Source organism: Struthio camelus, chromosome 8 (assembly GCF_040807025.1).
Source record: "Struthio camelus isolate bStrCam1 chromosome 8, bStrCam1.hap1, whole genome shotgun sequence".
Taxonomy (NCBI): domain Eukaryota; kingdom Metazoa; phylum Chordata; class Aves; order Struthioniformes; family Struthionidae; genus Struthio; species Struthio camelus.
In genome coordinates this window covers 21,711,747-21,725,220 of record NC_090949.1, presented here as the reverse complement: position 1 = coordinate 21,725,220, position 13,474 = coordinate 21,711,747, and the positions used below count along the sequence as shown (strand labels likewise).

The following is a 13,474-nucleotide window of genomic DNA, read 5'->3' as shown; positions in this document are numbered from 1 at the left end:
GCTCCCAGTGGTGCAGAGGTCCTGTGCTGGCCCTGATACAGCAGGGTGAATTACCCCGGAGCGCCTGGGAGGTATCCCACAGATAGTGCTAAGAACAGTCCAGGCTCACCGTCATTCCTGGCCCAGAGAGCTTTGTGAGGACCTGTGAAACTGCGACATGGGGTTGCATCAGTGAAGCTGAGCAGAGGAACTGGGAAGTAGCAAACAAGCAGAGGAGTGTGGTGAATGTGGAAATGGGGTGGGAGGAGATGGTGAGGGGATATAGCTGAGAATGGAGAAGGTAAGAAAGTGCAGCGCTGTCAGCCAGGTAGGGACAAAGGGATAGGATTCAGTGAGGGGAAGCCGAAGCTCCTGTGATCCTGCCTGGGTGGTTGCTCTGCCTTCACTGCTAGCTTGGCCAAGTGCAAGGAGGCTGTGAATGCTACAGCACTAGGACGATTGCTTATGATTTCTTGTGTTGAGATTTGAGAGGGGATAAAACCACACGAGTAGCTGGGCTGTAGGTAAAGCTCACAGTGCGCTGTGTAATACATAAACTATACAGCAGTGTGCTTTCTTGTATGGCTTCTAATCTTTACATTGTACTGTACACTGTATTTGGAATTTGAGACACATAGCAGGAGGCAGGGATATATTCACCACTCTTCTCTGTCCCTTGTACTGTATTCATTTTTAGGTATCAGTCTATTAGCAGCTGCTTTGTATGTAATAGTCTGTATTCTGCTTACAACTTTTTTATTTATAGTTTGGTAGCATCCGGGGATACCTGCTGGGAGCAGGGATCTTCTGGAAGGCTTGATTCAAAGAGAGAGCATCATCCTTGCCTGGGGAGTTTTCAGAGATAGTCTGCATCTGGCTAGTTACAGGCTGCAACTGAAAAATTGTACATGAAACTCCTGAATATTTTAATATAGAACTAGATCTGTTTATGAAAAGGATTATGTGAAGCAGCTGCCTGCAGCAGTCAGTAGATCCCTACCAACCCTGTATTCTTGGAATTGTTGGAATAGATTACATAGTACTGCATTACTGAAAGAGGAACTGAGTAGTATCTGTGTCTCCATTTGCTTTGGGGTGGTAGAAACACGTTTTGTAAATCTGTGAATGATACAGAATTATAAGTAAAATATATTTATTCCATCAGGAAGTAAAAACCTCCACTGTATAGCCGTGAGGGCTCACTTGGTAATTACTGAGCAATGCACTTTCTTTTACGATGTTTTAACGAGCAAATGAATTGGATTCAAAAACATCCAGATTGTATTCCTCTTTTAATCAACACCACTAACTGATTCATGCAGGTAGGGGCATAACAGAATTCTCACTGCAAGCCTGAAAGGGAATTTGGAGGATGTTATGCAGAGAGAAGCAATTTTTTTTTTCCTGTCTCTGATCATTGTGGTTTCCTACTGTTTTCTGAGCTTTCTAATGCTGCCATTCTCTTTGTGCAGGTGACCGTCCTGGTTTTCCCTGTTACATTCTCCTTGCTGCTTTGGGGGCGGGGGGGATCTTTTTAAAACAGATTGAATGTTTTGAAAGAGGAAGTCAAAGCCAGGTTATTTTTAGCTGCCATTTCTCTCGCAGAAAACACAGCTGCTGTTGAGATGAGGAAGCGACTGATGGGCAGTACTGGATACTATGTCAATACTGCAGTTCTGATATGCGCAGAGCCATACAGGACTCCAATTTAAAACATGCCCTGAACACTGCAGCTGGGAGATTGCCTTCCTTGAAAACTATCCCTGTGCTTTAGGTGATATTTAAGCTGCCAGCTGTCCAACTGCGCAGCTGATACTAGGTGTGAGAGTGAAGACGGTCTCAGTACTGTAGGTCTTCTCATTTTCACACTGAATGAGCACTTCAGAGAGTGGCTTCCCCTCTCCTGGAGCAATGTCCGGAAGGAGCTTTATGGAGCAAAGCAGCTGTCAGCTCTCCTGACCTGCTGCAGGTCAGCAGAAGAGCGGAGATGTGCTGCAGCCAAGGTCCTCCTGTTCCCTTCCCCCCTCTTGCCCCTCTCCTAATACTGCTAGTGCTTGTCTGTCTGAATCTGCATAACATTTTTCAACCTGATTCAAAAGCACTACAGTATCCCTTTTTTGGTACTGCTCATCAGCTCTGATGGAAGTAGTTTGCTGTCCTCTCCAATTGTGGATGCACAATGCATAGCATGTTCTCTTTGTATCCAAATACAGAGCTAAGTACCACAAATTAAGCATATGTAAGGCAACTGGCAGCAAGGCATGAAGGCTGTGCCTCTCCACCAGGGTCACGCTCTCAACCCAAAGAAAACTGTTTTCTGCTCGCTGTTCTTTCTCATGCCTGAATTTATAATTCTTCTCTTTAAAACAGTTTGCCTTAATGTGCTGCACTTTGTTTTATCAACTTGTAGAAAGTTCTCTGCTGTTATAATTAGAGGACAAGACGTGGCAGCTGTAGCGAAGGGAGTATGCATCACTCCTGGTTAGGAAGGGCCCAGGAAAATGTCACATTAGGCCCTCACTGTCAGTGATAACTTGCTAAATTAACTCCTCTTTTGCTGCTTTTTTTTCCCAATATGTTGTACTTCTGCCAAGTCCCTTATCTCCTCTTTTGCCTCTTCTTTTTAAAAATCGGCATCAGCATTTAACTGAGTCTTCAACAGTCTTTCTCCTGATATGCACCAATTACAATTGCAGTTATTTGAAAGGGCCCTTTTTTGTGTGATCCTGGGAGAAGCTACAAAGCTGGTTAATGTTTCTCATTTTTATGGCAATGTTGTCTTACATAGCTCTAAATGATCAAAAACGTGAAGGCTGAGACTGAGCAGGACCAGAAAAACATCTCAGTTTGTGTCTATTCTGGTTCTTTACTTCCAAGTCAGAACGGCAGTTCCTTCCCTTCCAGTAGTGGGTTTTGGCCCAAAAGACATATGGAAAATATAGTGATTCTCACTGTGTGAGTGAACATCGTAGCCATCACTGGCTCAGTAGAAAGCAGGATGACCAGAGGGATCTGGTCTGCCCTCTCACCTCCAGCACAGTGGCAATTACGTGGGTGACGGATTGGCACTGCTTCATCCAAGAGAACTAGAGGACTCGGTGCTTGGAGATGTCAGCCAGGAGAGCCTCTCCGTTTCTCACTCCATCACATCGAAGGCCTCCACACACCTTCCCCTCTGCATCCAGCCTGCAGTTGTTCAGTTGTGACAGCAGCTTCCCCCGGGGGTTTCAGAGAGCAACGGCTGTGATTAACGCACTGGCAGCCTGCAAGGGCAGTGTCCATTGGAATATCGGGCAGACTGCTTAAGTAAGTAGCTTTCGTTTCTGTTGGGAAAAGCTGCATTTTGTTTAATATATTAATATGAAAAGATCATTAAATTCTTTTTTTGCTTAACGCCTGTAATTAGGAAAGTGTTGGACCTAGTGATGTTCCTTTGGATCTCAGCTATGTGTTCAGCTCAGCTCCAGAATAACATTAGCTGGTAGATGCTGTGAATTTGGGGTACATGACCATAACATAAAATACCTGGAGAGCTCAATGGGGGCATCCTGAAGACTATAAATAGCCCCTAATCTCCATGTGAGAGTTTCATCACTACTGCTGGCGAGTGCTAGAAGCTGCTGTTGTATTTAGTTGTATTTTGTTGCTGCGTTCGTGCTAGTCTTTGCGAAAGGAACAATCAGCAGTTGTAACTGCCTTATCAGCAGTTCAGCTGCTGATAAGGCACCAAAAAATTTCTTGGTCCTGGCAGGCTTGCACCGATTTCAAGACGTTTTCTTCCCCTTTACAGATGCTTGCTACAAACCAGTTTTCTCTCTATAAAGCCTGCGCAATACTTGGCATGTTGAGGGCAGCCCTGACTTTGCAATGACTAAAGTGTTTCAGAAGAGGCAGGGAAGGCTCAGCCATCAAGACCAAGTGCAGTGCTGCATCATCTTCTGCTGGTGGATTGCAGCAGGAGGAATGGAGTAAAGATGAGGGAATGTGTAGCTGAATTTGCATCCTAACTGCTGGCCAAACCACAGGGATAAACGTGGAAGTGGGTGTGCGCCTAGATGTAGCAGCACTGTTTTGTAAGGATACATCTCTTCAATTCCTGCCTTGCTTTTGCGTAAATGCTATGTGTCAGCTTGCGTAGGCTTCTCTAAACTGGAAATAATCTGTAATCCAGAAGATTTCAAAACGTTGCAGGAGCACAAGGTCATTAAAACTTGAGCTCTTGTCTTTTTCCAGTCCAGTATGGATCTTAAAGTGTGGGAATTCATGCTTAATTCCACTCTGTTAGGTGGTGGACGCCCTCAATGCTCTGGCACCGTGGGCTCTGCTATTCACTTTCCCTCTGCACCAAAAGTTTGTATATCACCTCATTTTCTAGTTTTGAGTCCCTCAAATACTAGTTTTGAGCTTGTGTTTTCCCTTCTGAAGTGCCCAGATACCAGAGAGATTTGTCCTCTCTGGTTGTTCTATTTTTCTGTTCTCTCCTTTCCTTGATTTGCCTGATAATTTTTTTTTCCTATTGCTGTATTTCTCCTCCTCCCTGCCAGTCTTCTTGTTTCCTCCTTATCTTCTAGTCTCTCTTGCCTCTGTCATCTTATGTTCCCATTCCAGGTTGGCACCACTGTGTGCCTCCATCCAACAGGGCCTGGGCTGTAAATGCTTGTCCCACAGGCAAGCATTTGCTTGCAGGAAAACTCCTGTCCTGGTGTATAGTTTGGGCTGGAGCACCATGGAGACATGGCAGGCTGCAACTCAATCCAGCAGAGGAAGCAAGCGAGTGTTACCTGGCAGATCCAGAAAAACTTACTGGTATCCCAGCAGAGGGAATGCAGTGGCCAACACCAGCACTCAGAGCTGAGATATGCTTTTATCTTGAGAGCAGTTTGCAGGGTAGGCAAAGCCGGGAGCAGAGTTGTTATCAGTTTGCTAAGATGCATGTAAGCTTTTCTTTTTTCCTCTGTGTGCCCCCACTCAGTATGGATAGTGCTCTTGGGGGCTATATGGTAACATTCCCTACAAAACTGGGCTGCTCTCGTGCCTGGGCCATTATGAGTTGATGCCCATTTCTGCTCCAGTCTTTGACTTCGAGGTATGCTGGAGTAAACATCTTACCCTCTGCCCACCTGCAGCGCTGTAGTGAGAAGTGATCATGCCTATCCTCACTGTGATCCCTGAGTTGGCAGTCACTCAGCAGGGGACTGAAGGAGACTTGCAGCCTTTTAGCTGCAAATATGTGTAAAGTAATCCACAGTCTTGTCACATTCAAATTCAGCCTGTCTTAGAAGCGTAGCCCAGCCACAAACTACATACAGGCTTAACCTTTTGCTTTGATAACTGGTGTGAAGGAAGAGCAATGGAGTTCCAGCTTGCCAGTGGGAAAAAAAAAAGGTAAATAGAAAGTGGATAACTGGAAAGAAAATTTTGCAAGTTTGCAGTAAATCTACATCACAGCTAACCCCTGTTCATTCTGTTTTTTATCTGATTGCCATAGTTCAGTCATAGGCCAGCTGATTCAGTGCCATGCATATGTATATGCCATACGTGTGTGTGTGTGTATATATATATATACACATACATACACACACACAGGGGATAGGGGAGCAGGTGTATATGCATGCTCATGAACATGCACGTGTCCTTTCTAGGCCATTTTTGAATGGTTAGGTTCAGTCTTGCAATCTCAGAACAGTTTATATATTCTAATTACAGCTGAGACATGAGTGACACTTTTGAGCTAGAGACAGTTAATAGGTTTTCTTTCTAGATACAGCTGTGCACTTTCCAGGAAGAAGATGGTTGGCTGTTACATGTGCAAAAATAGCTGAAAAGCATTTATACTGAGATATGTAACCATTAATTTTTTTTATCACCTTACGTCAGGTCAGTTAAGCTTAGAATCAGGGTTCTGCACCCCATGCAAGATAAAAAAGCCTTTAAATAAGAAGAAAACAAAGTAGCTGAAATAGCTAATAAAAGCTGACAGATTTAAATGTGTGTTAGGAAGCAGGTAGACTGAATATATGTAGAATAATGTGGCTAGTAAAAACAGAACGCTTGTACAGACTCTGCAAGTGACATTTTGTTTCAGTGTTAGATATCAGTTAATGAATTTGGCTAGTGCATTTTGTCTTTATGTGATGTTGATTGTACGCGGGACATGATCATCAGCAGACGAAGATTGTGCCTGGATTGTCCTACCAGAACTGAACGGAAACAGGATGTGAAAGAATCAGAAAAGGAGGCTCCAGGCATCATAGAAAAAACTACTAGGATGTAGAGCAAGATTAGCAAAGGCCCACATTATCAGCAAGAAAATGTATTTTGAATGGCAATTTTACAAGCAATCTAGTAGCTGCTGTTCATTTTCCTTACGTGTGACTTCATCAGCAAAGCATAACAGCCACTTCTGAATAAAACACAGTAGGCAACTTCAATAGCCCCTTAGGGCAGGAATCAAAAAAATTGTTCTTCCAATTAAAACCATGCAAAGTCTATTGTGGAGGCAGAATCTAATGAAGCCAATGTGAATTTGGTCAGGGCTGAGGCCCAAGTAAGTTATGTGGCTAAGTCCCATTTTCAAGAATGATTTATGCCATCGTGATCTGAATCTAATTGCCATTTGAGAGATGTGGGCTTATTCCAACTGCCTTAATCCTTTTTTTAGAGGGAATCTGCTCATGTAAGCAGTGACTCAGGCCTTGCAGTGCTGGGTAGAGCTATGCTGAGATGCCTTTAAAGATCTGCCAAATGTCTGTATGGGTTGTGGAGGTCTAGAGAAACCACATTGCATGAGTGTACATGTTTGCTTGGAGCCACAGGAAAGTCTAAATAAACAACTGGTTACTACTTTGTGTCCTCATTCTGCCATGAAGGTTAATCCATTACTACTTTGCAAGCCCACAAATGAAACACAAGTAGTAGTGATAAGAAACCTTCCATCCACTGCCATATATTTTTCATAAGGTAGGAAGTGGGCAGTGAGAGCAGAACAAATGATCTACTTTGTTTAGAAAGAGGTAAATATTGAAATGTTTCATAAGATCTTTTTTCCTTACTCCTTTCTTAATAACTGGTAGTGATCCATTTTTTGGAACAAGACTGGTTACTTTTTTAGGTAAAATTGTCTGGCCTAAAATTTATTTCTATTAATTACCAATGTTTGCATTCGTCTATAAAAAGAAAATGAATTCATTTCTTATTTGGTAAATAGTCATATACTGGTGTATTTGGTTTTTTATGCTGCTCTTTATTTACCCCTAAAAGATACATTAATAAGCCCCTAAAAATAGCAGAAAATAGTAAGACATAAACCCGCAAATACAATACAACATAATTCTAACAAGGTGAGAAAGTGTGTCCCCAGACAAAGCAGAAAGTGTTACAAATCAAGCTTTTTGAATCCACGAGTGACCAAGGAACAGTATATCAGGGACAGATCATTTGTCCTGACAGATCATTTGTACCTTTTAAGGAGGTACTTCAGGTTTATGAATAATAGCATCTTGTCTTCATGTTTGTTATGTCCTGCTGACCAAGGCAAGAAAAGTTCCTATTTTGCAAAGGCAGAACGTGTTACTTGTTTTCAGTGCCTGTGAATTTAACGATCATACCCAGAGGAGTTTTGTAGGCCTGCCTAAACTGAGAAGTCACAAAGGCAACTGAGTTGCTGTTTTCAGAAGTTACTTTGAGCACTTCCCATTGGATTTATACTCTTGTGTCACAAAGGTCTCCGAAAATGACACGCTGAGAAACTGAAAGTAGCAGTCAGAAGCTGTCAGAAGTTGAGTGGGATTTCTGTTGCAGATGTAGTAGCTGCCGTTTGTGAGACGAGAATTGTTCGTTGTATTCAATATCTCTGCTCAAAGCTATCACCTGGGGTAACTAAACTCACTGAAAATAAGATAAACATCGACTGTCTAGCTTGTTGCCCTTCCCAAAAGTAGTAGGATTACTTAGGTTGATTCGTGCCTGCTCAGAAGTCATGACATGGTTATTAGACTGAAGAAAACTTTATCATTAAACAACAGGGATAACCTAAAACCTCAAACATCTCAGTGGTTAATATGAGAGTAGTTGTATAGTAACAGTATAGTCTGATGAATAACAGCAGCAGACATATAATCAGAATACTTGCAGAAAAATAATTCAACAGCTGTAACCATTCAAGCTGCAAAGGAAATACGATAGGTACTTTCCTTTTTATTCATATACTTCACAAAGCAGTAAGTGTTTGACTGAATCACTGTTCAGTTATTGCATCAGAACCTCAGCTCTGTAGATAGATCAGTGTGGCATCAAGGTATCATGACAGGTTACATTAATGAAATGTCTGGTCTTATGCCTGTATATTAATTTTAATGCAGGAAGATTAATAAATAGTCAGAATATACAGAGTTGATCATTTTGCATGTCAAAAGCATGTTATAGACATTATGAAATTCATTGACTGTTCCATTAATATAGGAATAACTAGTTTAAAAATGAATTGACTAGAATGTTTCCAGCTAGGATTTTCTGAAAAGCCTAAGGGAATTCAATCTGCAAGTCACACTGAGATTCAGGGAGAGACTTTGATATTTGAATTCCTGAGACTCCTTTAGAAATCCCAACCTCAGGAGTTCATAGAGGCGAAAGCAGTCAGCAATGGAAGAGGCTGATAAGGAGTATATATTGATGGGAAAATCGTATGGTACATTTATCAGGAGTGTATGAGTGGAGCCAAGTTTAGTTTGTTCCCTGGGCAGCTGCCACTCCAAACTGACTTTACTTCTCATCTTTTAGCACTTGACCTTGTGCTTCCAAGAACTTCTTTCTGCCAAGTGTGCAAGTGCAGGAGCCATAGGGAGTTTCCACTGGAACTAGAACCTGAGAAGAACAAGCAGAAACATGAATGTCATTCCTGAAGCAAGGATGTGCCATTGCCATCAAAGGAGCTTGGTACTACAGTAGCTGTCCAGCAGAAACTGCAGCTATTCACTTCCTCTCAAAATCATTCCCAGGCCCTTTCCTTCTCCTATGAACATTAATGGTAGGTTTTGCTTTTATCTCAAGTGAAAGCAGATCTGTATTGTTCACCCAAAAGAGAACAAGGAGCATTGCAGGAGAATCACAAGCATTAGGGAGAGAGACTAGAGAATAAACAGACTATAGACCATTGATCAATCAAAATCGCAATTGCAGAACTGAATAACCCAGTTTCTCTCTCAGATATTCACATGAGGATAGCATTTGGACAGATTTTCAGCTGGACCTGGCCATCAGCTGGAGCAGCTGTGGAGGAAGGAGTAAATCTTCATGTCCTGCATGTCTCTAACCCTCAATCCAATCTTGTCTACTGTTGGGCCAATCTGCTTTGGCTCCTAATGGCCCGAGGAACAGTCTGTCCCTTCATTGCTCTAGTAGAGTGCTGGTCTTTTGTCACCTAGAGATTTAGCCTATGGACCTAGTTAACCTAGTTATTGCACTGCTGCAGCAAGGAGAAATGACAGATCCTCACTGGCCTTGGTGGTACTGCCAGTGAAGAAAAGGAAAGAATAGCCATATTGGTGTAGCATTTCAAATTGTCTGGCTATGCGAATGGACAATCTGACATGTTCTGCTTGATTAAAAGTACACAGGCTGACATTATCACTAAAAGTCAAATTCAGAAGAGAAAACAGGAGAATTTTTCAGATGTTTTCCATAACTGTAGTTATAGACCTTTTTAATCTCCAAAGCATTCCGCCCTGCTCCTTGAGCTTTTATCAATAACATAAGAAAGCAATTATCCTTCTCTTGTAATCAGCATAAATCTCTTTTAGCGTTAGTGTTCTCTTTGGCTGGGGTGGAAAGATTGCTCCGTTTAACTCTGTTCTGTGCAGAACTGGTGCTATAGTTTAAAGCTGAGCATTTCTAAAGAGTCCTGGCAAGTTGTATATTCAACGTTTACTTACTTCTTTGTCATTGGTCAAGCCTAGATTCTTCATGTCTACAACATTGTAAAAAATGTTGTTCAAGATGACTTCAATGACCTGTACCTGAAACCATGCAAATAGGTGGGACAATGAATTAGTGCACCTTCTTAGTCAATGCCCTGGTAATATTTGCACTCACTGGAAAAAAAAGCAATTGAAATCCCCAAGAAAAATCTGTAATGTTGATAAAATGCAATCTATTGAGCATGTGAATAATTTTCTTTTGTATCACCCTTTTCACTTTTAGTCTGGCCCTGCCAAGCATTGACTTTTTCTCCCCCCCCCCCTTTTTTTTTTTTTTTTTTCACAGCTAGTGTTCAACCCCTCTCAGGTCTGAACTTCTGGGTGCATTCGTATTTGTTCAGACCATCTAGCTGTACCACCAAACAGTTTCCAATCTGAGAACTGCCAGACAAAATAAGCTCGTTCTGATCTTCTGAGTCAGATTAGTATTCAATATTGTTTAAGTAAAATGTCAACAGGAGGAAAGAAGATACCTGTGACACTTTAGAAAGGATGAGCATCTGGATACAGTTGACAGTCTTCTGGTAAGAGGGCGAATACTCCCCACAGTCAGGTGGCCCAGAGAAGGCCTCAAGGACACACTCCCGGACTTTGTTCCTAGAGGTAGCATAGGCTATTACAAAATCTTGTATCAGCTGTCTATGTCTATATCCATAATATTTTTCAGTGTTGTTACATTTTTATAAAATTGTCTGTGTCTTTTCTTACCAATACATAGCACATAAGATTTCATGAAAGAACAATTTATTTGCCCTGTCACCTCCTAATTACCCTCAACTCTATAATTTGCAAATAAATGTTTTGTTTAAAGTATTTAACAAATTAGATGTGAGTGCATTCTCCTAAAGTATTCTGTATTGAACCACAAGCTGCCCATTTAAACACTGTCCATTCGTGCACCATCAGAGAGAGAAGTTGATTTACCCCCAGAGGTTTACTTTGGGCAGAAGGCTGCCTTACACCCACAGGCATCAAGTGGTTCGAACTTCCTCTGCGATCCATGAGAGTAGCTGGTGCTCAGCAACAGCAGATCTGACCCTTATGCCTGCTGTGTTGTTTAGAGGGACTTTGGGGTTATAAATTAGATGATAAATATATTAAATTTGGCATATACCATATGCAATCAAAGTCAAAATCTCTGCATTCGCCATATGACCATTTGCAGAAGAGCTCTGCACATAAAATCCTGTCCTTCCTTTCAGGAAGTGTGGTGTGTTCATTCTTATAGAAGCCTTCGAATCCAGACTGTGTTGTCTTCATAATTTTCAGATCTTTAATTCCAGCAAAAACAACCAGAGGGCCTGCAATCCAAAAATATGAGACAGTGTGAGCTCCTTTTCAGTCAGCGCAAAGGGAACTCTGTGGATATGTATGTTTGCAATAGCAGCTCCAGAACCATTAAGGATTCTCTCTGAGATACGCTTGTGCTTCTGGTGCAAGCCTCGTTACTTTGCTAAATTATTTTCTGGACTAATGTTCGCGGGAAGGTGAGAAACAAGACAGAAACCTTTCAAGTTAGAGCTCAATCTAGAAAGCAGAGAATCCTATCAAATGACCCGTAATGTCAGTCAATGAGAGAGGAGGACACCCTTTATCTTGCCTCCTTGGAACTCAGCCATACATCGTGGCTGGCTGTCACATCACTTCGGGGATTCCTGTTTACACTGAAGGGAAATGAAATCGGCTACTAGTGCTGTGGTGTAGAAGAGTGGTGACATGGACTTTTCTAACAATGTAGAGTGGTGTGGAAGCACTGTGCAAAGACTTGGAGCCTAAATCAGAAATCCACTTTACATATCCATCCTGTTGTGAGTTTTGCATCCGTAAAAGCTAGAAAGAAGGTGAGCAGCCAGTGCCAAATAACTTGCAGTTCAGCAGTCTCACAAGTATGGGCACTGGTGCTCACAGATGCCACCCACAGGTTCAAACTGACAGTGTTTCTGCTCTTAGCCGCTGTTTATAAAATGTGCTGTTGTAGATCACTGCTGCATGAGTTGATTATTGTTTTCTAAAGACCAACCAGTTGTGTCCTGAATCTTTTCTTCTAACAAACCTGTTAGAACCAAGATGGCTGCTAAAAAATTTCAGGTGTTCTGTCCTTTAGATAACACTAAACTGATAACTGAAAACTGCACTAACTGGAGCTGATTTAAAAAAAAAAAAAAAAAAAAAAGAAACAGATTCAGAAGAGGAAACTTCTGTGCCACACGTGTCTATCCAGAGCCTGTGTAAGTGGCTGAAGCCAATGCTGCTGTTTCTGTGCTGCTTTTGGTGCTCACCCTAGCTAGTTCAAAACTAATCCTCAAATATCTGACACGTGGTAATCATGCCTTTGACTTGGAAGACTTGACAAACTTAGTTACATTAAATTCTGTCTTTACAGGATGTATACTGGAAATAATTTTACCGTGATGGATATTTTTAAAGGATGCAATTGTTTAGAGTTTTTAAAATTGTCTGTCACCGGAAATGATCAAAACTACATTTTATGTAAGTATTTCTTCTTTTGTTTACATTCATTGTTGTTTTTTGAATTTGGTCCAAAGAGGCGTATCTATTATTTTTGCTGTGCCCCACCCCCCCTGCTATTTATTAGAGTTTAACAAAATTTAAAGAAGAAGTTGTCTTTGGACAGGATATTCTGGGTTCTGTTCAGATCTTGATGAATTCCTTGCTCAGGTATAAGACAGTAATATGCAGGTATTAATGTAGTGCAGATACTATCAGTGATGCTTGAGGTATATTTGTCTCATTTTCAAATGCGTAGCCTTGATTTAAAGAGTTCCTTGCAACTAATGACTTACATAAATGCTGGCTGGCTGGCTGGCTGGCTATATAGCTATCTATCTGAAGCTCACACTGAAGTGTCTAGCACCTAGGCAGTCAGTCTTGTGCTTTCATTATGTTTTCTGCTTGTGCTGTCTTTTTGGTTTTCAAATTTTGACTCTATTAAATTACTTATGATGTTTTCAGTTCACAGAAAACTCTGAGCCTTTTATCACCTAATAAAATGTCAAAATAATAAGCTTATAATTACCGTTAAGTCTCACCAAGTTCATTTTAATGATAGTGTAAAGTGTTAAAACATAGGATTCATTGAGAAATAAATTTCAGTGTCTGGCTGACAGATGCATAGGAGGATGTTAAAGATAGAGAAGATTCTCTTATAAGAAAAATAAAAGGGTGTTGAAAACTTCCTCTATGATAATTGTTCATCCTAGCAGGGAATCCTCAAGAAACAACAAAAGGGCTACATGAAGGGAAGATTAAGAAGGAAAGGCAATTTCTTCAGTAAGCCTTGATAAAGGCCTTCTGTTTGCATAGAACCTGAAGTTGCAAAATTTGATGGTGAATTTTCAGGGTGATGAAAGATTTAGGTCCTATCTGTACCATAAGAACAGCAGCTTTTCAAGAAAATGTAAAGTCTTCTTTTTCTTCTCCTTTTTTTTTTTTTTTGTTTTCATTCAGGTTTCTTTCTGAACATTTTCCAGAAATCAAAGTCAATACTATGGAGTGTGCCA

General features: G+C 41.2%; 1 protein-coding gene across 2 annotated transcripts in view; it reads right to left on the bottom strand.

Moving 5' to 3' along the window:
• Window positions 1-6,218: 6,218 nt before the first annotated feature.
• The window catches only part of LOC104143000 (uricase), a 28,876-nt gene continuing 21,620 nt past the window's right edge, over window positions 6,219-13,474 (bottom strand). For both annotated transcript variants that reach the window (XM_068952678.1, XM_068952675.1), the window contains 4 exons: window positions 11,068-11,254; window positions 10,427-10,550; window positions 9,909-9,992; window positions 6,219-8,841 (listed from right to left, as the gene is read on the bottom strand). In XM_068952678.1, coding sequence (XP_068808779.1) covers window positions 8,740-8,841; window positions 9,909-9,992; window positions 10,427-10,550; window positions 11,068-11,254 — 497 coding nt within the window. In that variant the 3' untranslated portion in view covers window positions 6,219-8,739. The remainder of the gene's footprint in view (window positions 8,842-9,908; window positions 9,993-10,426; window positions 10,551-11,067; window positions 11,255-13,474) is intronic.